General features: G+C 41.7%; 2 protein-coding genes across 4 annotated transcripts in view; one reads left to right on the top strand and one right to left on the bottom strand.

The window, feature by feature from the left end:
• The first annotated feature begins 28 nt into the window (after positions 1-28).
• Positions 29-14175, top strand: LOC143284845 (ADP-ribosylation factor-like protein 8A). 3 transcript variants are annotated; one of them, XR_013055615.1, is made up of 7 exons: positions 1491-1753; positions 4388-4468; positions 6522-6595; positions 7405-7566; positions 9496-9566; positions 12179-12488; positions 12613-14175. XR_013055615.1 is itself a non-coding variant. In XM_076591918.1 (6 exons), the coding sequence occupies exons 1-6, from the start codon at positions 112-114 to the stop codon at positions 12223-12225; spliced, it is 558 nt and encodes a 185-aa protein (XP_076448033.1). In that variant the 5' UTR covers positions 29-111; the 3' UTR covers positions 12226-14175. The 3 variants fall into 3 exon arrangements, 2 of the variants coding, with proteins under 2 accessions (XP_076448033.1, XP_076448031.1); XM_076591918.1 differs by lacking the exon at positions 1491-1753 and adding an exon at positions 29-234 and having other exon boundaries at positions 12179-14175; XM_076591916.1 differs by having other exon boundaries at positions 12179-14175.
• A 9438-nt stretch (positions 14176-23613) lies between these two features.
• LOC143284843 (rab GDP dissociation inhibitor beta-like) overlaps positions 23614-24780 on the bottom strand; it is a 22456-nt gene continuing 21289 nt past the window's right edge. Inside the window, exon 11 of the mRNA XM_076591914.1 lies at positions 23614-24780. This exon is cut by the window's right edge and continues 52 nt beyond it. Coding sequence (XP_076448029.1) covers positions 24692-24780 — 89 coding nt within the window. The 3' untranslated portion in view covers positions 23614-24691.

Here is a 24780-nt window from a genome sequence, read left to right as displayed (position 1 = left end):
TGATTTGGATTCTCCCTTGACCGAGAGTGACAAAGGTGTCATGTGATTTCGTTGTTCTTCCTGTAGAGAGGCGTTCTGATCAGCGACGTAAAAATTCCGAAAAGCATCAAAATGCTGGCTTTTTTTCAACGAATTTTAGACTGGTTCAAAAGTTTATTTTGGAAAGAAGAGATGGAGCTGACTTTAGTAGGTCTCCAGTACTCAGGAAAGACTACATTCGTCAATGTAATCGCTGTGAGTATTTGACTGAGCGAATATCTCCGCAACAAGCAATGCAGAGAGTTTGACTCATAAGACTGTGACATCTGCATTTATTGGTGACCATTTGGCATGGTACTTCAGCCACAGTCCATTTCTTTTTTAATCATTTTTGTACACTGTTCATATTTTCTATTTCTGATGGTGTTTTGTTCATTTTATGATAACCTGTTATTTGTAACGATATATCGTTCATTCTTTGGAGGTTAGACTGCACTTACGTCCAGATGGAAAATTTAGACAATCATAATCATGCAAATTTGCGAAGATAATGGGATGGGATGGAAGGTGTTCGTAGATGAGGTACCCAGTCTAACTCGTCAGAATTGACTAACAGAACGATGCACTGCACTAGTACTGGTAGTGGTAACCAGCGACTGACAACTTCCCACCAGTTGAGTGAGGCTGAAAGAGTTATTTATTTTATGTAATAGTCCGATACTAGATAAGAGGAACAAAATCCTACTGTGAACACCTTGATTTAGATGCCAGAAGAACCAACCGATTGATTGTGGAGCATGATGGATCCTCCAAAGAAGAATAAAGAAATCAGAGGAAGAAATTAAAATGGACAGAAATAATAATTATGGCATGATCATGGGCCATCAAAAGAAGAATGAAATTGGAGGGAGAAATTCAAAAGGACAGAAATGATAACAAATGCACAAAGTGTGAACATCATTGCTTTGGGTGAATGATGGGGGAATGTTTATCATTAAGTAAACATTACACAAGGACATTGTGTTTATGCACACAACCACAGTATGTGTCCACACAAATACTTATGATACACACAACAGAATTTGATAGGCATTTGAATTGGAGAGGCAGCTATCATACTGAGGAAGCAAATATCCCCTGTTGTGGCCACACTGCTTAGCATTTGGATTTGAAAGATAACTTGATAAAGAATTTTCCAGGTACAAACAAACAATTCTGGTCAAGGCTGTGTTATCAAACACAGGGGCTCCCCAGAGATTGCAGCATTAGGATTTGAAAGGAAACTTGATAAGAAGTAAATTTCCAGTTCAGGTACAAACAAACATTCTGGATAACCAAGGCTGTGCTGTCAAACACAGGGGCTCCCCAGAGATAGGACTTCATGTTGTGATGTGAGGCACATGACGTGTGCGGTTCACCAGACCTGACCAGCCATACTCAGCACACATAGCTGGCCAGAGTTACAAGTCACTAGTATCAGTCAGCCTCATTCTGTTGCCTGCCTCCTATCAGTGAAGGAGGGCTTGAAACCACACTGCTGTAGACTGAGATGAGGGTCAGTCCACTGTTGGTCCTGTTGTGAGACTTGACTTTCTGACATTGAGAGAAACCAGAGTAGTAAGTTCTGAGGCAGGCTAGAAGCATCATCATGTCTTTGAGTTTCTTTCAAAGGCTTTTGAACTGGTGGAGAAGACTGTTCTGGAAGGCACCCACCGATATGACTTTTGTGGGTTTGCACAATGCAGGGAAATCGACACTTGTGCATGTTCTTGCTGTGAGTACAAATTTTGAGGTTGGAAAATGAACAAAAGCAGTGAGAAAAAGGTTTGTTCCCAGGTGTCTTGGAATCATAGCTTTTGATTGGATTTTAAAAAAAGTATTGTTCCTTGTTTTTCTACATGTAGAAAGTTGCCTTTAAACATGGGGCATAATACTTTAATGCTTTCCCCTCTCCCAAGTTTGCATTTCATCCACTGTTGAGTGGTGTGTTTTTTTTGTCATTGGGATTAGCAGCAGTAACATCAACAGTGTGCAGTACAACTTGTTACCATTAGACAACTGCAGACTTTGAATAAATGTCAGGAATGACATTGATGAAGGGAAACGGGAACTAGACCAGCTTAGGAAAAAATGGGTTATACTTATGATTATGGTGTGTGTGTTTTTGCTTTGACCAGTTCACATTTAGATCAAAAGAAAAGTGAGAAAAAGAATGGAGAAACATAAGAAAAGAACGTTAAGGAAAGAGAACAAGATGTGGATGCACAGAAAATTTCCTTTCTTGCCATTGATACTGAACGTGTTGATATATTTCTTAATTAGTGATTTATTTGTCATTCTCTGACGTGTGAAAGTCAATTGAAATGAGAAATTGAAGACCCCCCCCCCCCCCAGCCCCCAGCCCCCCCACCCCAAAAAAGAAGAAGAAAAAAACACATCATAAACAAAAGAAGGAAATTTAGTTTGCAGCTTATTTGCAAGGTTAGTAACTCAGTTGTTCATGCCACATGACACACTCACACTGTCACAAGTGCAGTATTGATATTGGATATTGCTGTCGTTATTCACTGATTTTTGTTTGTTTGTTTGATAATCCTAATGATGAATTTCTTGTAAATCAGTACTGTAGTTTCAGGAGTGGAAGTTATCTAACCCAAATGACGCATAGAAATAGATTAGATTTTTTTTCACATTATTAAACTTGTACGTATTTATCACTAAATGACTGATAGTGATACATGTTTCTGAAAGTGAAACTGAAGGTAAATGTTATCTGTTTGTGTTTCAAATGACTCATTAGACATACTTATACTTTTTTCTTCTTTTTTAAACAAATTTTTAACAGTGATCTCATTACAAATACAGGTTTCAGTAAAGTGAAACACACTGATAAAATACATGCCTTCAAATTTGCAGGGCATGAGAAATTATGTCCATCCATTCATCTCTTTGAATCAATGCATCTACAAGTACAAGGCAGTTGTTAATTATATGCTGGTGTGGTTGTTGTATGGTTGAGATGTGTCTTAATGATTCAGCGATTGGAGTAGACTTGTCAGTTGCTGTGTAAATAACGCTTTGACCATCTCAAGAATGTGGAACCTTGTTTATTCTCAAGGCTGTTTGGGGAAAAAAAAAGTAATATAGGTAGACAGGCAGGCAGAGAGACACACATACATGCATGCATGCACACACATTTGTATACATGTGCAAACACACACACACACACGTACAAGTATATCATACATGATGCATACACACCTGTCAGTTCTGTCTCTGTCTCTCTCTCTGTCTCTCTCTCTCTCTCTCTCTCTCTCTCTGTCTGTCTGTCTGTCTGCCTCTCTCTCTCTTAGTGTGTGGGGGAAGGGAGGGGGTACTGTCAGTGTGTGTGTGTGCGTGTGTGGGTATGTATGTGTGTTCGCTCGCGCGCGAGCATCGGTGTGAGTATGCATGTGTGTGCAGGGGGTGTGGGTGTGTGTGGGGGCGTGGGGGCAGGTTGTTTTCTTCATTATGTATACCCTTCTGCATGAAAACCTTTTCCTTTCATTTATGTGTGTGCTAATTGTAATAGATGTAGATTTGTTAGGACAGATTAGAAGAATAGGTTATGCCTAAAATCTTAATCCTTGAATAAAAACGTTTTGAGTTCTGAGTTCTCTCTTCCATTTTTGTTACTTTTTCATCTTCTTTCTGCACCCATAGGCCTGACCAGTACACTGGGTTTATGGATGTAAAGAGCAGCCATCTGCTGATTTTTTAAACATTTTTTTAACAGTATCAGTAGCTCAAGGAGGCGCCACTGCGTTCGGTCAAATCCATATATACGCTACACCACATCGGCCAAGCAGATGCCTGACCAGCAGCGTAACCCAATGCGCTTAGTCAGTCCTCGAGAAAAAAATAAATGAATAAAAATAAAAAATAGAATAAAAATAATAATAATAATAATAATAAAATAAAGAAAGAAAATAACAAAAAATAAAATAAAATAAAAAAATAAAAAATAATAGATAAATACATAAAAATACTACTAATAATAATAATATTAATAACAGCACATGTGTAGTGTGTATGGGTCAGTCTGCATACTGACACCTCCTTGAAACTGAAATTGCCCCAACCCCTCTCCTCCATCTCTGAAATGGTGTGTTTGTGGGTTTGAAGATAGATGTACATGGTACTACGGAAGTGGAAGACGACCCATTGATTTACTAAAAAAAAAAAAAAAAAAAAAAAAGTTTGGGGCTATAATTAGAATAAAGTATAATCATTATGGCAGAAGAGGATAGTAATTCTGTTGTCAGGAAGCAATGTCATTAACAGGAAACAGGATGTTCCATTGTTTTTTTTCCGGGAGTGTTGACTGTGAAAAAAACTGTTCCCGTAGTGCTGTGTGTGTGTGTTTCAGTCAGGTCAGTTCAACGAGGACATGATCCCCACAGTGGGCTTCAACATGCGCAAAATCACCAAGGGCAACGTCACCATCAAGGTAACTGTCAAACGTTGGCACTGTTGCAGCCGTGTTGGGGATTATCATGAATTATGCATACTTTGTAACGTAAAAAGTTTGTTGTAACGTAAGTTGGCATTGTGGGCTTCAACATGGGCAGAATCACCAAGGGCAACGTCACCATCAAGGTAACTATCAAACGTTGGCACTGTTGCGGCCGTGTTGGGGATTATCATGAATTATGCATACTTTGTTGTAACGTAAGTTGGCATTGTGGGCTTCAACATGGGCAGAATCACCAAGGGGAATGTGACCATCAAAGTAATCGTCAGCATTGGTGCTGTTGTGGCTGTGTTGGCATTATTGTATTGTATTGTATTACTCTGTTTTTTTTCTCACAACAGATTTTTCTGAGTCGAATTCGGGCTGCTCTCCCCACGGAGAATGCTTTGCTACACTGAGAGCGCCACCCATTTTGGGGGTATTTTTTTCTGCCTTTAATTTTATTTCTTTTCCTATCGAAGTGGATTTTTCTACAGAATTTTGCCAGGGACAACCCTTTTGTTGCGGTGGGTTCTTTTACATGCGCTAAATGCATGCTGCACACGGGACCTCGGTTTATCGTCTTGTTCAGATGACTAGCGTCCAGACCACCACTCAAGGTCTAGTGGAGGGGGAGAAAAATACTGGCGACTGTGCTGGGATTCGAACCAGTGTGCTCAGATTTTATCACTTGCTAGGCGGACGCGTTACCTCTACTCCAGCACTCCACTATCATTCATCATACATTGTTAATACGTTATTTAATTACACATACTTAACCGTGACCCACTGGTGCAGACTCCGGCAGGGGTCTGGATTCCTGTCCTGTCTAAACTACTAGTCCGCTATGCGGAGAAATCGAAAGAAGCTGCGGCAAATAGCCTCCCTTACATTATTCATACTTTGTTATGAGTAGGTATTGTCATACACACTTTGCTGTGAATAATGAAATGCAGTACAGTCTTTCTCAGCCTTTTCAGGCATCTCTTTTCCTGGTTTCTTTTGTGTTGTGTTGGTGAATGAATAAGGTACAGGTGGGAATTTGATTTGTGTGTGTGTGTGAGAGAGAGAGAGAGGGAGAGTGAGAGACAGAGTAAAGTGGAAAGAGGGCATGTTTTATTTACACATGTGTTAAACATTAGTCAATTTAGTGTGTATGTGTGTGTGCATATGCTTGTGTGTGTGTGTGTGTGTGTGTGCAGATGATAGATCAGCAGCAAAATTAAATTTACAATTGGAAGCACATGTCAGCATGTGCGAAGTAAAATTCTACACAACTATAAGCCTTCAAACTCTTTGTTAGTTAATAACGATAACAATAATGTGGACCAGACTTGAAGTAGCAGTTACAAATCTGTCATTTAGTTTTATGACTTGGCAGTACTGCAATGCATCAGCTGACAAGATGAAGCCAGTTGGTAAAGAAATGGTCTGTTCAGGGAACAGAGGGAAATGCACACTTTCAGTGATATTTCCTGAAGACTGCGATGTGGGACCTCAGATATTATATATATATATATATATATATATATATATATATATATATATATATATATATATATATATATATATATATATATATATCTGTTAAAAAAAATCCACATTATTGTTAAGCCTGGAGTGCTTGTTAATTATCAGTTGTCTTTGTGTGTTACTGTTGGTTCAGCTTGCGTGTTGTCAGTGTGTATGTTTTTATATATCTCTCTCATACAAAAACATTTTTCTACATGAGTTTAATGTATATGTTTATATATGTACTATATAAGAAATGATTCCATATTTTCAATTATAAATTTGTATTTCATTTTAGGGTGGGTTTTTTTCAAAACAAGAAAGCATTGTGTGTTTTTGAGTGTGTGTTCAATTAAAAAAAAAGAAGAAAAAAAACAAAACAATTTTATGATATTATAAACAAATTATTGTCTTGCCCTCAGGTCAGCATTGATGTCATGTCTTGCCACATCCTTTGAGGTTGTTGCAGTGTTGTAGTCATCTTCTAAGTGCATGTAATACATTTCCTGGTGGATGGTATTTCTCATGTGTTTTACAGTTGTGGGACATTGGTGGTCAGCCAAGATTCAGAAGCATGTGGGAAAGATACTGCCGAGGTGTCAACGCTATTGTGTAAGTTAATTGTCATCGTATATAATGTCATATGGCTGTTCTGTAAAGGTACACGTTTATACAGATATGTGTGGTAGGTATAGTATAAGTATATATATATATATATATATAGATGGATAGATAGATATGTGTGATACGTGTGTGTTTGTGTGTGTGCTTTCATGGTCACAAAAATATGATGTCAAACTGTGTGTGGTATTATGAGACATGTTGCAAAAATACACTATCAAATCCACATGGCTGGACTGCTGTGTTAGGTATATATGTCAGAATGTATATGAGTGGATGTGCATTATTTCATGTTTTTTTGTACATATCTCTTAGTGTGTTTTTTTTTGGTGTTTTTTTTGTTTTTTGTTTTTTTTTTTGATTGTGTGTGGGGTCTGGAGGGGGGGGGGGCGGGTTCATTGCATTGGGGTGTGTGTGTGTGTTTGCATGTGTTTGTGTTTGCGTGTGTGTGTGTGTGTGTGTGTCTCTCTAGTCTGTGTGTGTGTGTTTGTGTCTCTATATGTGTGTGTATGTCTAAATGTGTGTTTGTGTCAGTGTGTGTGTGTGTATGTGTGTGCATGTGTGTTTGTTGGTGTGTTTCCATTGGTGCAATGGTGTGTGTGTGTGTTTGCATGTGTATGTGTTGTCTGTGTGTGTGTGTGTGTGTCTATGTGTGTGTATACATGTGTTTGGTGTGTGTGTCTATATGTGTGTGTCTCTCTATGCGTTTGTGTATGTCTCATGTGTGTGTGTGTGTGTCTGTGTGTGTACGTGTTTGTTTGTCTCTGTCTCTATGTTTGTGTATGTGTGTGTGACACCAGGTACATGGTGGACGCGGCAGACCACGACAAGCTGGAGGCGTCTCGCAATGAGCTGCACAACCTGCTGGACAAGCCCCAGCTGCAGGGTGTGCCCGTGCTGGTGCTGGGCAACAAGCGAGACCTGGACGGGGCGCTGGATGAGAAGGAGCTCATCGACAGGATGTGAGTACTTCGTCTTCCATTTTCAGTCCGTGATGGCCTGATACAGGAATCTTCTTCTTCTTCTTCTTCCTCATTAGCGACCGCAATCATCATTTTGATTGTACTGTCACTCGTAGAGGAGGAGTCTCATCTAAAAATTATGTTTAAAACGTACAGGCGTCATCAACTGGAAATGGAAATGTTAGCATCTGTTTTTCAGAGTAGTTGTGGGTTACATTGTATGTTCAGTACGGAGACAGTATACAAGAAACCTGGTGATGTGTGGCTCATTGTCATTTGTACTTTTTCCAGTGTTACAGTCTGCACAGCTCTCTTCTGTGTCTTTTTGGGGATTCTGAAGCCTAAATCTTGAGTCTAATGATGAGAAGTAACAAATATGTGTGATTGTCAGTTGTGTCCAGCTATGACCCCCAGAACAGCTGTCCTCAACTATCTGGGCTAGAATTTGATTTATAGCGGAGAGTGTCTTGCCCAAGTTACATCCCCACTCTCTCGGCCAAGAAGGTTTTAGGACAGTCGGCATTGGGATGGTTCCCAAAGGCCAACTAACCCGGCAAGGCTGCAGCATTAAGGCTGAGAGCCTTCTTCCCCAGTGCTGCTGTCTTCTGTTGGGAATTCTTGTTTGACTAGTTTTAATCTCTTCTTTTGTTGCGCATGATGATTATAGCTAGTGTTTACAACGAGCCTGTGATTGCACAACTTAATTTCCATGTGGATTAACTCACTCCATGCCGAGAGTTTTTGCCCTTGCCAATCCCTGAAAACCCACGGTTTGTATAGGATGGGGAAAAAATTGTAAAAAAAAAACAAATAAACACCCAGACAATTGATATTTAGTATATGTATGCAAGGAATGTTGTTCCATATGTGTGCAAAAAATCAAAGTATTTACTCACCATCTTGATGTTGATCGCGGTATCCATATTTTGTGTATTTTTTAGCATTTTTGCACCCATCAGAAAGGTACACCAACATGTTCCACATCACATTCTAACACTATTTGAGGAACTGAAGACCTAGTGCATGCAATGAAGTATGAACAGGTGGTGAAGAAAGTTGAAATTCACACATACAAAAAAAAAAAAAAAAAAATTGTCTCTACATAATGAAAATCAAAGAACAAAGAAAAAAAACTCAACCGGCTGGGTGTTGACTGGCCAGTCAGCTGACAAACCTGGTATGCCAGTGAAGGGATGTGCAAGAGGGAAAAAGGAAAAATTGTCAGTCCAATCACTGGTGAAAACACTTGCAAAATCGTCCGTTTCCTCAGTGGTTTCGTCGTCTGAGTCTGTCTCATCTGCTGGCACATGTTCCTCACTTTCCTCTCCATTGTAAACACTCTCTTCAGTGGCCGAATCTGTTTCTAGTTCATCGGGATCTGGTTCAAATTAACTGTCCGAAGAATCAACATTATCTCCTTCGACATCAGAGCCTTCAGTTTGGATCATTTCCAAAGCATCTTCGACGCTGAGTAACATTTCACCTCTCCGACCGTGACGAACACTTCGCCGTGACGCCATCTTGTCAAACAACTTAAAAAGCTGACAGGGGGCACGCTTTGTTATCAACTGCGGTTGAGCTTATCGCGACACACACGCAGCGTGTGTGAATGAAAAGCTGACCAGAAGTGACGTAAGATATCACATCTGCTTTTGATTTTCGCATCCGACGCGTCACTCTGACAGCACGACTTTTTAAAATCCAAGTCCGCATATGCGGACATTGGCATCCAACGCTTTCTCCGACGATGTCCGCAGCGAGTGAGTTAGTAAAGTGTTTTTGATTTGATTTGATTTCATTAATAGGCAGTATTGTTGTGATCGAATATTGAAAGAATTGTAAGGAAACTATTGAACTTGTTTTTTTTGTCCATATTACTTTCTTTCAAACATGTGAAAAAAAAAACATTTTACTTTTATTTTGTTTCAGGAATCTGTCCTCCATCCAAGACAGAGAAATTTGCTGCTACTCAATATCTTGCAAAGAGAAAGAGAACATTGGTAAGTGATGTTTACTTTCTAATGATTGTCTGAATGTTTTTTCCTTGCCTTGCTTTTTTGCACCCAAGTCTGTAGCAGTGTGTGTGAATGATTGAATGTTTTTTCCTTGCCTTGTTTTTTTTTGCACCCAAGTCTGTAGCAGTGTGTGTGAATGATTGAATGTTTTTTCCCTACCTTGTTTTTTTTTTTGCACCCAAGTCTGTGGCAGTGTGTGTGAATGATTGAATGGTTTTTCCTTACCTTGTTTTTTTTGCACCCAAGTCTGTAGCAGTGTGTGTGAATGATTGAATGTTTTTTCCTTGCCTTGTTTTTTTTTGCACCCAAGTCTGTAGTAGTGTGTGTGAATGATTGAATGTTTTTTCCTTGCCTTGTTTTTTTTTTGCACCCAAGTCTGTAGCAGTGTGTGTGAATGATTGAATGTTTTTTCCTTGCCTTGTTTTTTTTTTCACCCAAGTCTGTAGCAATGTGTGTGAATGATTGAATGTTTTTTTCCTTGCCTTGTTTTTTTTGCACCCAATTTGTAGCAGTGTGTGTGAATGATTGAATGTTTTTTCCTTGCCTTGTTTTTTTTGCACCCAAGTCTGTAGCAGTGTGTGTGAATGATTGAATGTTTTTTCCTTACCTTGTTTTTTTTTGCACCCAAGTCTAGCAGTGTGTGTGAATGATTGAATGGTTTTTCCTTGCCTTGTTTTTTTTTGCACCCAAGTCTAGCAGTGTGTGTGAATGATTGAATGTTTTTTCCTTGTTTTTTTTTGCACCCAAGTCTGTAGCAATGTGTGTGAATGATTGAATGTTTTTTCCTTGCCTTGTTTTTTTTGCACCCAAGTCTGTAGCAGTGTGTGTGAATGATTGAATGTTTTTTCCTTGCCTTGTTTTTTTTGCACCCAAGTCTGTAGCAGTGTGTGTGTGTGGGGAGAGGGGGGTTGGAGTCAAAGAGGGAGACGGGAGTGTGGTGACACTAACGGGAGGTTATCGGCCGTAGTTTCGTTTCATTTTCTCCGCATAGGCGGATAGTTGTTTGCACAGGACAGGATTGTCAGACCCGTGCCGGAGTCTGCACTAGTTGGGTCACGGTAAATATGTTATTTAAACGTAATTTTAGATAGAAAATTTCTTTTTGTTCCACTTTTCTCCTTTTCCTTTCTTTTAACATTTTTTCTTCACTTCACATCATATTTTTAATTTGTCCCTGGTGGACAGAACACGTTAAGAAACGAAGGCGCCACACAACCAAGTCTTTTTTTTTTTCAGTGATGCAGAAAGAAACATTTCATTCCACTGTCTTGTGTATGTTCTCTCTCTGTTCATGAATAGATAAGCTTACATAAATAAATAAATAATAATTATGATATAAAAAAAAAGGTAGTAGTAATGATAATAATAATAAAATAATAATATTAATAATAAATAAATAGATAAGACAACAATGATGATTTTTTTTTTTTTTTTTCAAGGCCTGACCTAAGCGCGTTGGGTTACGCTGCTGGTCAGGCATCTGCTTGGCAGATGTGGTGTAGCATATATGGATTTGTCCGAGCGCAGTGACGCCTCCTTGAGCTACTGAAACTGAAACTGTTCATGAATGCCCTTTGTTGTTGTCTGGGGTTCTGAAAGATTATCGTGTTGCGTCTGTTTCCCTGCACCACTGCCCTGCCCGATCAGTCCTGTTGGTTCGGTACATTAGTTTCACTTTTCACTTTCTCAAGGAGGCGTCACTGCGTTCAGACAAATTCATATACACGCGCTGCACCACATCTGCTAGGCAGATGCCTGGCCAGCAGCATAACCCAGCGTGCTTAGTCAGACCTTGATTGCATGGGTATGTATTTGTGGACTTATCAGTGGATTTCTTTCGACAAGATTTTTGCCGATGACAGCACTCTTGTTGCCATGGGTTCTTTTTCAGTGGGCCACATGCCTGCTGCACGCACGTTGACCTCGGGGTTTATCGTCTCATCCGAATGACTCGACGCTCAGTTTGATTTTCCAGGCAAAGTTGGGAGAAAGGGCGAGAGCGGGATTGGAACCCACACCCTTACGGACTCTGTGTGTTGGCAGCTGAGCGTCTTGATTCAATCATGTTGTAGTCAAAATGACCGGGTTTCCACTGATAATCGCACTATTTTAAGCAGTTTTCAAAAAATCACAAAAAATCAACCACTCACCCTACAAACATAAAACCCATACCAGTGGACAGATATAACAATGAATTTACTGAAAAAAAATGCTCACCTTAAGTGAAGGAACCACATGGTTTTGATGATATAGGTATTCCAATATGATACACATTGGCAGGAAAACAAAATTTTTTTTTAACACAGGTAATCCACTTCTTCATGCTCTGAATCCTACACTGGTTCATTCTGCCACCTTTCTTCTTGGTGCATTAGTGTCTGTGGACTAGAACCGACAGAACCTATTCTGTGTTCCTGGGCTGGCTATAACTCCCACAGCTTCTGTTGTCTGCGTCTTCCTGATAAAAAGGTTGTCTCGTTCATGAAATAATCTTTCACGGTTTGACTTGGTGTGTTGAGATCAATTTTATGATTGCTCTCTGTGATTGTGATTCAGATTCTTGAAATGTGATCTTTTTTTTTCATTTTTTGTTTCAGATATTACTCTACAGTGGTTGATTCAGCATTCCAAATCTGGACGCTAAATGACAAGCGGAATTTTCTTTCTTTCTTTCTTTCTGTTGTTTTTGCTTTTGCTTTTTTTTTTTTTTTTTTCTCTCTCTCTCTCTCTACACTTTGGTTGGGTGTATATTCGTGAGTGGACAGTGAGATGTGCGTGTAAGAGTGGGTGGTACTGCACAGTGTTGTCCGTCTATGTGTTGGTTTTACTACAAGTTGCGGACAACCGAGCAAAAACGTACAAAGTGCAGGTCGTTGAAGAATTATTGCTACATGGTTTGAGTTCCCTGTGCACAGATTCCCCAATGGACTCCTCACAGATTCACAGATTCCCCAATAGACTCCTCACAGATTCACAGATTCCCCAATAGACTCCTCACAGATTCACAGATTCCCCAGTGGACTCCTCACAGATTCACAGATTCCCCAATGGACTCCTCACAGATTCAGATTCCCCAATGGACTCCTCACAGATTCACAGATTCCCCAATGGACTCCTCACAGATTCACAGATTCCCCAATGGACTCCTCACAGATTCCCCAGTGGACTCCTCACAGATTCACAGATTCCCCAATAGACTCCTCACAGATTCACAGATTCCCCAATAGACTCCTCACAGATTCAGATTCCCCAATAGACTCCTCACAGATACACAGATTCCCCAATGGACTCCTCACAGATTCACAGATTCCCCAATAGACTCCTCACAGATTCAGATTCCCCAATAGACTCCTCACAGATACACAGATTCCCCAATGGACTCCTCACAGATTCACAGATTCCCCAATGGACTCCTCACAGATTCACAGATTCCCCAATGGACTCCTCACAGATTCCCCAGTGGACTCCTCACAGATTCCCCAATAGACTCCTCACAGATTCACAGATTCCCCAATAGACTCCTCACAGATTCAGATTCCCCAATAGACTCCTCACAGATACACAGATTCCCCAATGGACTATTCACAGATTCCCCAATGGACTCCTCACAGATTCACAGATTCCCCAATGGACTCCTCACAGATTCACAGATTCCCCAATGGACTCCTCACAGATTCACAGATTCCCCAATAGACTCCTCACAGATTCAGATTCCCCAATAGACTCCTCACAGATACACAGATTCCCCAATGGACTCCTCACAGATTCAGATTCCCCAATGGACTCCTTAATGAGCTCCTTAATGAATATTGATCAGCAAATGGAAATGACACATGCTGCGAGTTTTGAACAGTCTGTAGGGTGACTGATTAGCACCTGTTCGTAGAGGTTCTCGTTTGAACAGGTCAGGTCACATGAGGAAACCTCTTGGTAATTGTACCATCTTGATTTTAGAGGCAAATATACTAGTCAGTTTTTGACAACATCGCAAAAATGGAAGGGAAGAAAGAGGGACTGTTAGTGAAAGTATAAAAGTAGTTACAGCACATTTGTTAATATGAACTTCACCGTTGGATTCATTATATTGTAAGTTTGTTTACCAAGGATTACTAGCATAAGCTTAGGATTTACAATTGTAACAGAAAAAAAAAAAAGATTGAGTAAATTTATTGTGCAGTTATTGAGTGTTCTAACTAGGCATACTGTAAAAAGTGCAATGTTCAGGTAATGTTTTAATGATGATAGCATGTTAGAATTTATGTTTTGTGTTCTTTATATTTTGTGTTCTTAATGCATTTTCTTTTTAATTGTGAAAGGTGTGAGTGGCTGTTCCATTTGACTGGTTTGGGAAAGCATCATTTGGAAAATGGTGCTGGAGATTGAGTGAATGTTGCAAAAATCTTTTTGTACACTTTTTTCAAAGTTTCGTCCTAGTTTTGACTTGCCATCTTTTATTTAAAGTTTGTGGAAGCATCCACAGCTTCAGACAATGAAAAGATAAGGCTGACTGTGAGCACGTCATTTTGGTTTCTAATACATTTATGACTTGAAGAGTGTATGGCTGAAGTATTAAAAGTAAACACAATGGACCATTTTTTTCAGGGTGTGTGTGTTTGTGTGTGCGTGCAACTGAGGTATGATTTTAATTTTAGATAATGCAAGGGCTGTTTTGTCTACAGCAGTCAGCTTTTTTGACACTATCTGAGCGGTTTGGCATGCATGACAAATATTTCCATCATGCAATACAGTGTTAGGCAGGAATTAAGTTCACTTGTGAGTCTACCGAAAGACTCATTCCTATCCTTTGCAACATACACCGTCCCTCTGGAAAGAAAATATAAAAATATAGATTATCTGAAGATGGTCAGGTCAGGTCATTAGATCTGCTACTGGTAACCTGTAATCCAGTACAACCTGTTCAGGGTCGGGTTGCCGGCGACTAAACCGGCACTCCCACCGCTCCTTTCCGGGACTGGTGAGGCGGGTGGCTAGACACCCTTATGGAGATCCATAAAAGGGCGTTGGCTCAGGAGAGCCACCGACGGCCATCTAGCTCCACTGTGCTGTGTGCATGCCACACGCAGTTGGCCCCCGGGGTGTGTCTACCCATGCATGTGAAGTCTGGATCCGGCAGAATCTGCGGAAGAAACCTATCGGTTCAACGGAGAGGAAGGCGGTTACAGCAACGCACTGTGGAGTGCAGAGAGCAAGATGAGACACCGAAAGGATATCTTGGTCATCCACTGCATCCGTGCTCATCCTCCAGTCGTCTCGACTTAGTCTTGCCACTGGAAATTGGTGGACCCGGACGAGAGAGTGAGGTTGACGTTGCGCAACTCCTCTTCACTTTAAACAAACTCATCGCGCAAGTCATCAGTCATCCAAAATGGCCTTTCATCCTTCATCATTTCATCACCCCAAAGTCCTGTGGCGACAGGCGAGCGACGAAATGACAGGTGTGGGTACACTGGCAGTCGCAGTCGCAGACCTGCACGCAGGCGGCTCAGGCCATAGGGTCGTTCTTCGTCGACAGGAGCAGCGATGGAGCTCGGCAGCCGTCTGAGCGTCTGAGCAGCCCTCTTTAGGAATGCACTGCTCACCTCCCTGGCATGAGGAAGGGGCTAGAAAAGGTGCCCTAAAAATTGCCTGCTCCATATCACCCTGGCCAGCATACCGCGGCTGGCGGGGACCCTACATCAGCGGTCGAAACAACAAGAAAGAAAAGAAAAAAACAAGGATCGTTCCTCTCACCATTGGTGCTTGGAACATAAGGACTCTCCTGGACAGAGATAACGCGGACAGACCCCAAAGGAGAACGGCACTAGTTGCATCCGAACTCACCAGATACAACATTGACATCGCAGCCTTGAGTGAGACTCGGCTTGCAGGTGAAGGCGAGCTCTGTGAACGGGGATCTGGTTACACCTTCTTCTGGAGTGGACTAGGAAGCGAAGAGCGACGTGAGGCTGGCGTTGGTTTTGCAGTAAAAACAGCACTTCTCAGCAAGCTAGCTGGAATCCCAAAGGGAGTCAACGATAGGCTTATGACCATGAAACTCCCACTGGCATCTGGCCAGAAGCACCTCACCATTGTCAGTGCCTACGCCCCAACCATGACCAACCCGGATGAAGTGAAGGCGAAGTTCTATGAGGACCTTCTCTCTGTCATTGCTGCTATCCCTAAAGCAGACAAGCTCATCATTCTTGGGGACTTCAATGCTAGAGTTGGCTGTGACTACATCTCCTGGGATGGAGTGATTGGAAAGCACGGTGTGGGCCACTGCAACCCAAATGGATTGCTTTTGCTTCAGACCTGTGCAGAGCACGAACTGCTGATAACCAACACAAGTTTTCTGCCTCCCTACCCGTAACAGGACGTCATGGATGCACCCTCGCTCAAAGCATTGGCATCTCATCGATTATGTCATCGTCAGGAAAAGGGATAGGCAAGATGTACGTGTAACAAAGACCATGTGCGGCGCCGAGTGTTGGACAGACCATCGCCTTGTAGTCTCCAAGCTGAATATTCGAATCCAGCCCAAGAGACGCCCCCAAGGCCAGAAGGCTCCAAAACGGCTCAACATCGCTAAGCTGAAAAACATCACCATCAAACAGTCCTTTGTGGAGCTGCTGGAAGATCGTCTGGAATCCGCCTCTCTGGACAACCAGAATGTGGAGTCTGACTGGAGGACCCTGCGTGAGCTGATCTATAGTACAGCTTCAGAGACCCTGGGACCCATGTCCAGAAAGCACAAAGACTGGTTTGATGAAAACTGTGATGAAATCAAGCAGCTTCTGGATGAGAAACGCTGTCTGCATCAAGCCTACCTGAGCAACCCAAAGTCCACATCAAAAAAGGATGTGTACGATGCCATCCGCAGGACTGTTCAGCAAAAGTTACGCCAGATGCAGGATAAGTGGCTGAGTGACAAAGCTGATGAGATCCAGGGATATGCTGACAGGCACGATATGAATTGGTTCTATGATGCCTTAAAAGAAGTCTACGGCCCCACATCCTCAGGATCATCCCCCCTCCTCAGTGCAGATGGGAATACCTTGATCACCGAGAAGGAGAAAATTCTCAAACACTGGGCTGAGCACTTCAACAGTGTCTTAAATCGCCCTTCCTCCATAAATGATGAAGCCATAGACCGTCTCCCACAAGTCCCCATCAACGAAGCACTGGACGATCCGCCAACACCTCTTGCGACCCAGAAAGCAATTCGTCTGCTATCCAGTGGCAAAGCACCTGGCTCAGACTCCATACCAGCAGAGGTCTACAAGGATGGAGGCACTGTGCTGACTGAGAAGCTCCATCAGCTGTACTCACTCATGTGGAAAGAAGAGACGATCCCCCAGGATTTCAAAGATGCATCTATCATTCACTTGTACAAGCGAAAGGGGAACCGGCAAGCCTGTGATAACCATCGGGGCATTTCCTTGCTCTCCATCGCAGGCAAGATACTTGCCAGGATCCTACTAAACCGCATCACAGCACACCTTGACCAAGGTCATTTGCCTGAGAGCCAATGTGGATTCCGGAAAGAGCGCGGAACCACCGACATGGTGTTTGCTGCAAGGCAGCTGCAAGAGAAATGTCAGGAGCAAAATGCTGATCTGTTCTCCACCTATGTCGACCTCACTAAGGCCTTCGACACCGTGAGTAGAGAGGGACTGTGGAAGATCATGGCCAAGTACGGATGCCCTCGGAAATTTATTTCCTTGGTCAGCCAATTCCATGAAGGCATGCAGGCTCGAGTCCAGGACAAAGGCGAAACATCTGCTCCTTTTGCTGTCACAAATGGTGTCAAGCAAGGCTGCGTCCTGGCTCCAACGCTGTTCAGCCTCATGTTCTCCGCAATGCTTACTGATGCCTTCAGAGATGGTGATGTTGGAATCGGCCTAAAGTACCAAACAGATGGTAAGTTGTTTAACCTCAGAAGGCTTCAAGCAAAAACGAAGGTCATGACAGACATCATCAGAGACTTTTTGTTTGCTGATGATTGTGCCCTCAACGCTGGATCTGAAGCTGACATGCAACTCAGCGTTGACAAGTTTGCCACTGCCAGCAGGAACTTCGGCCTTACCATCAGCACGAGGAAAACTGAAGTTCTCCATCAGCCAGCCCCAGGGAAACCCTACGTTGAGCCCAACATCACAGTCAACGGTCAGAGACTCAGTGCGGTGGAGCGGTTCACATACCTTGGCAGCACACTGTCACGAAATGCGACCATCGACGATGAAGTGAACGTCAGGATTGCAAGAGCGAGCGCAACTTTTGGTAGACTCAGTGCAAATGTCTGGAACAGAAGAGGCATTAGTCTTGAGACCAAGCTAAAGGTCTACAGAGCAGTAGTTCTCCCCACACTACAGTACGCCTGCGAAACTTGGACAGTGTACCAACGACATGCCAAGAAGCTGAACCACTTCCACACAACATGCCTCAGGAAGCTACTGAATATCAAGTGGCAAGACAAGACCCCAGACACAGAGGTGCTCGCAAAAGCCACCCTTCCCAGCATCTTCACCATCCTGATGCAGTCCCAGCTTCGCTGGGATGGACACGTGGCGCGCATGCCAGACCATCGGCTGCCCAAAAGGCTTTTCTATGGCGAGCTGCAACAAGGGAAGAGATCACACGGAGGTCAGAAGTCTGAAAGTCTCTCTGAAAGCGTTTGATATCAACCCTGACTCCTGGGAGGAATCTGCAGTGGACCGTGACAAATGGCGTGCTGCTGTGCACAAAGGCGCCAAGCTGTGCGAGGCCAACAGGACTGCTGCAGCTGTTCAGAAGAGGCAGGCCAGAAAGTCACGGGCAAACAAGCTCCCTGACAATGGTATGCCTGTCTTTGTCTGCCCCAACTGTCAGCGAACATTTCGTGCGCAGATTGGACTATTCAGCCATCTTACAAATAATTAATTTCGTTTTTGGACCCCCCAACAAGGGGTTTGTACTTTGATGAATTTGTATTTCTTTTTATCACAACAGATTTCTCTGTGTGAAATTCGGGCTGCTCTCCCCAGGGAGAGCATGTCGCTACACTACAGCGCCACCAATTTTTTTGTTTTTTCCTGCATTTTTTTTTTTTTTTTTTGTTTTTCCTATCGAAGTAGATTTTTCTACAGAATTATGCCAGGGTACCTTTACGTGCGCTAAGTGCAAGCTGCACACGGGACCTCAGGTTTATCGTCTCATCCGAATGACTAGCGTCCAGACCACCACTCAAGGTCTAGTGGAGGGGGAGAAAATATCGGCGGCTGAGTCGTGATTCGAACCAGCGCGCTCAGATTCTCTCTCGCTTCCTAGGCGGACACGTTACCTCTGGGCGACCACTCCACTAATATGTGACAGTGCATATAGCTGTCGAATACTAGGGAAGGTAAATGGATAAGACAAGAACTTTTTTTCCCCCCAGAGCCATCTTTCTTTCCTGTTCCCTGTGTCTATTTACAGATTGGTATTTTGCTGTACATTTTCCACTACATGTAATGATCAGGTTGGTTGGTCTTTTGAGTTGTTTCATTCATCATGTGTAATTAAAATGAATTTTTCCTCTAAAATAACATTGAATATATAACATACTAGTGTATAACTCCAATGTCTATTTACACAGTAGTATTTTGCTGTTTTTCACTAATGATCAGGTTGGATGGTCTTTTGAATTATTCATCATGTGTAATGAACAAGTTTTCCCCTCTAAAATCACATTGAATATACATAACATACATACTGTGACTGTGTAACTCAAAATACCCTCCCATGTGTAATGAAAAAGTTTTCCCCTCTAAAATTACATTGAATATACATAACATACTTACCGTGACTGTGTAACTCAAAATACCCTCCCATGTGTAATGAAAAAGTTTTCCCCTCTAAAATCACATTAAATATACATAACATACTTACTGTGACTGTGTAACTCAAAATACCCTCCCAACCTTGCCACTGACTTCTCATTACTATGCAGTTTGCCTTCAAAGAGAGCGATACATTTATAAACAGAAGGGAGGCTGTGAACTGAGGTAGGCAGGTGGACAACTACTTTCACTTTTGTCCACCAGGACGAATGACTTACTAATTTGCCCAGGTAAGGAATCGACCCTCTGCAGGTGTATCCACCAGTGAGTCATTATTTTATGTATGTTGAATATCATTTTGACGGGCGCAATAGCCGAGTGGTTAAAGCGTTGGACTCAATCTGAGGGTCCCAGGTTCGAATCACGGTGACGGCGCCTGGTGGGTAAAGGGTGGAGATTTTTATGATCTCCCAGGTCAACATATGTGCAGACCTGCTAGTGCCTGAACCCCCTTCGTGTGTATATGCAAGCAGAAGATCAAATACGCACGATAAAGATCCTGTTATCCAAGTCAGCGTTCGGTGGGTTATGGAAACAAGAACATACCCAGCATGCATACCCCTGAAAACGGAGTATGGCTGCCTACTTGGCGGGGTAAAAACGGTCATACACATAAGAGCCCACTCGTGTGCATACGAGTGAACCCAGAAGAAGAGAGATCATTTTAATTACACATACTTAACCTGTGACCCAACTAGTGCAGACTCCGGAAAAAATCTTTAACTGTTTACTTCTGCAAAAATAAACTTGAACAGCGAAGAACCAAAAAAAAGGTGAAAATCCGTGGTGATTGTTCTAGTTGAATGCAATGTTTAAACCGGTCAGAATGTAGTCAGATTTCAGACAAAAATGGTAAAAGTGTCATTATAATCAACTGATATAATACATATATATATATATATTATTGGGAGCTTATAAGGAAAAAGGTTCAAACTTAACACAATGAAAAAAAAAAAATCAATGAAAACAGTCCCCTACAATGAACAACTGAATAAAAGATACAGCCTTCACACGAACTTCTGCGTTCACTCGTATGCACACGAGTGGGCTTTTACGTGTATGACCGTTTTTACCCCGCCATGTAGGCAGCCATACTCCGTTTTCAGGGGTATGCATGCTGGATATGTTCTTGCTTCCATAACCCACCGAACGCTGACATGGATTACAGGATCTTTAATGTGCGTATTTGATCTTCTGCTTGCATATACACACGAAGGGGGTTCAGGCACTAGCGGGTCTCCACATATGTTGACCTGGGAGATCGTAAAAATCTCCACCCTTTACCCACCAGGCGCCGTCACCGTGATTCGAACCCGGGACCCTCCAATTGACAGTCCAACGCTTTAACCACTCGACTATTGCGCCCGTCTTTCACACTAACAAACAACAAGATAAAAACTCAACAGAGTTCAGTTTTGTTCATTTATTTTCAGTCAACTTATCATGATGGCAGTGAAGCAGGTGCAACAGCGAATGGCATATGAATCATAACATACATGTTCCTTCTTCATGAAGTCATACAATGCAGTCACAAAGAGAAAAGCTGTGAAATAAAAAAAGCTTATACTTAGTTCACCATCGACAGGCATCAGGGGAAGAAGAAGAAAAGTCTACAGCCACATAGCAGAGGTTTCAGTTGACAAGATACAGCCAAGAAAATCATAGCTCCAATCGTGAAATGTGTACACTATAGAAACAGCGATACTGATTCTCTAGGACGCAGCACTACTCATGCCATCACCGTTATCTCTTCACCGCTATTGCAATTTGTCCCTCTACAAGGTGAAAGTAGTATATATCTAAACTGGAAACGTGGAAAATTCATCCCAAGAATGTACCTTTCTGACAAAGTCATGTGGTTACAAGAACGAGCATCCACACAGGTAAGCAAAACTGTACAAGAAAAATAATGACGCAACCTATCGACCAATACAAGATAGGTCCAATGGGGGTGAAGAGAAGTTGGAAAAAAAAAAAAAAAGCATAGAAGCAGCAACCATTGCCAAGAAAAAACCCTGTTGTGCCACAACCCCCACCAAACCCCCTTCCTTTCTTCCCAAAGGTTTAAGACACATAAACTTGAAACAGAAATGGCGAAAATACCATTCTGACACATGAAAGCAATACTACAGTACACACTGGACACAGGAATACATTGATGTGGGAAGGCAAAACAGTCCATCCACAAGCCACGCCTTTTTTTTTTTCTTCCTAAGAATGTGGTATTTTGTTAAAAGCGTCTCCAGTTTCATCACATTCCACGTATACACCAATGCCCCGTGCTCCTGCCGAGCTTACAGAGACACCGACTTGTATCCTGAGAAGTGTCTGTGTACAGAACTTCAACGAGGCGAGTGACATTTAAAATACAACAAAACAAGCAATTGCTATACATAAATTTGCAACTAAATTGACTTGCAATAGGAAATCACCATTCTGTGTGTGTGCGAGTGTCTTCCTTTCCGTTTTAAAAAAAATAATACATTTGTTAAAGAAAAAATTTTTGCATGACTAGTAGTGTGTAAGTAAATCTGCAATACAAGTGCTGTGGTGCAGACATCAACTTGCATTTGTTACATCTTTGAGACGGATGAAAAAAACACACACAGACATCACAAAGTTTGTTAATGGAATCTACACCAGAACTTGCTTTCAGAAATGTTATACAACTTGAAGCAAATAAATTGCTCCACAATCATCACAACAGAGCAAAACAACTGAACTTGTCGAACAAACTGGACACATCCTAAATGTTTCATGATTGCCAAAAAGGAATAAGAATGCCCAAAATTTACATAAAGAAAGCCAACAATGGTTGCAGAAAATCAAAATTAGAAAAAAACAACTACTAAGAATCTAAAATCTCACTAGCCTTTGACCTTCTGCAAGCCCTTAAATGTACTCTATGCTAAACTACAGTTTCTGTTCCAAATCTGTCACCAGAAATAATATTTACAAAAAAATTCTTAAAATCAAACGCTGTACTAAGTTGATCAAACCATATTTAAAAAAAAAAAAAAAATGCACAAAATGTATACATCTTGGCATTAAAGAAAATGCTCTACAATCACAGACCTGAATTGTCAAAGCACTGTATATTGCGTCAGTGTACAATTTCAAAAATTATGTTCAATGCATAAGTTGACATTGGACATCAAATACTATACTTGTCTTAATATGAAAAAGAAAAAAAAAAGAAAGAACCTGAGCTGACAAACTGTCACTCCATCTTGTGAATTACACCTTTCTCAAGTATCTTGCAGTTCTCTTGAAACAGACGATTGTCAAAAAAAAAAAGCACAATAATTATTTGGGAATGAAACATTATGTTGCTCCCATATAAATCAGAAGCTTATGGAATCAAGGACAAGAAATAAGTGTGTAGAATAATCTCAAAACTCAGGAATAAAAAAAACATTCCTCAAAATCACAGTGCAACTGTCGCAACTCCCACAAAGTAAACAAACAAAAAAAAGTACGGTCTATCAAAGCAAAAACTGATGACACTTGGGGGGAAAAAAATGAGACTGTTACCCCCCATTCATTCTGTTCACAAACAGCTCAAAATGATTGTAATTCCATCACACAAAAAAACCAACCCAAATACTTTCATGTAACATGTGTAATACTATTAACATTAACAAAAGCAAAATTAAAGAGTACGAAAAAAAACAACATACAATTGTGACACAAAACATCACTGACCACAAGCATCCTTGACCTTGATGGGATCACAGAGGAGGGAAAAGGGCATTGTATACAGATTTGTTTCAGATTTTTTTCTCCTGCAATCAGCTGTAGAACTGTTATATTTTGCTTTTCACTCAGATCTAGACAACTAATACCATTCCTTTTTTTTCGGGTTTTTTTTTGTTTTTGTTTTTTGGGCAAAGCAGAAAAACCAACTCTGGCCATGCTAGGCAAATACGTTGTGTGTGTGTCTTTGCCTTCCGTTTTGACCAACGGTAGGAAATTAACGAACAAAACTGGCATACCCGTTATCACTTTGAATTTCAAGCTGTTCAATTTAATACCATGTTTGTTACCACACACTTGGTATTTTTCATAACCTTCTGTTTCACACTGGTTCTGCTTGCAAGCAGTTCAAATAAATCAATCTCAACCAGACGAGTCATGCAGACAATGCCCTCTTCATGTTTTATAACCAATATCATCAGAGAAAGCAACAATTATGTATTTGAAGCATAAAGCAAAATTTAAAAGAAATTAACATGACCTGTGAAAGTAAAAATGGCAAGAATATTTTGCGTTTTATTGAAAAAAAAAAAGGGGGGGGGGGGCTGTTTAAAACACAAAAAAAACAGAAAATAATACCTCTGTGTTTTATTGCCAACGTAAGAGAAACCGGGAACCCAAAAAACATCACAAAGGGGTGAGAAAACCTGGAAATTTATCACAGAACCCTTGCACACATCCATTACCCATGACCACTACTAGAATCTTTTGTTTGTTTGTTTGGTTTGTTTTGTTTTGCTTTGTTACGTTTTGACCAAAACAATACGTGGGATTAAGAATGAGGAGTGGGGAGGGGAGGGGAGGAGAGCTGTCACACATTCTGCAACATCCACCCCAGGATTCTCAGCAAAAAAAAAAAAATCCGCTACCTCCAAACCCACAGGATTTTTTCTCTTCAGGGGGAGGGAGTGGGGGTGGGGGTGGGCAGGGGGTTGTGGGGAGGGGGTGGGAGGGGTCAAGACTCTTCACTGTCCGTACCCACAGCCGGCAAATAAGAAACAACAACACGAGACACAACTCAAAACTCACTACACATTGCGAAACGTTTCGAAATCATGTCAACCCCCCCCACCCCACCACCATTCTAGGCCTCATGTTTACACCAGAAACAACAACACCGCACATACACACACACACACACACCACACCACATTCTACGCAACTGAAAGCGTCACAAAATGACTAGCCACCTGAAAAACACCATGGAATTCCGTGAACAAAGCAAAAGAAAAAGAAAAAAAAAAGAGCATGTTATGAATATAAAATCAGTTAAGGACCAGAGATAACAGTTAATGCAAGCAACGGAGAGAGTCCGAGGACAAGGATGCAACAGGCGTTTTTGTGAACACTGTCCATAACTGCAGCTCACAAGAATGTTTCAAAAGCAGGTTATCTCCTCTCTCTCGGGCAGCTAGCTGTGTCAAGGGTCTGCCACTCTACGCGTGCCGGACTGGGGGGGGGGGGGGGGGGGAGTGGGGGGGAAGGGAGAGGTATGGGTTACATGCCGCCGTTCTCATCTGTGTGCTTCACTTTGGAGAAGTCGAAGTCCTGGCCTGTTATCCTCTTGTAGGTCTTGACCACATCAT

The sequence above is a fragment of the Babylonia areolata genome, chromosome 8 (genome assembly GCF_041734735.1).
Source record: "Babylonia areolata isolate BAREFJ2019XMU chromosome 8, ASM4173473v1, whole genome shotgun sequence".
Lineage (NCBI taxonomy): Eukaryota > Metazoa > Mollusca > Gastropoda > Neogastropoda > Buccinidae > Babylonia > Babylonia areolata.
Note: the sequence above shows the minus strand (reverse complement) of the source record. Positions and strands in the feature narration are given on the sequence as shown.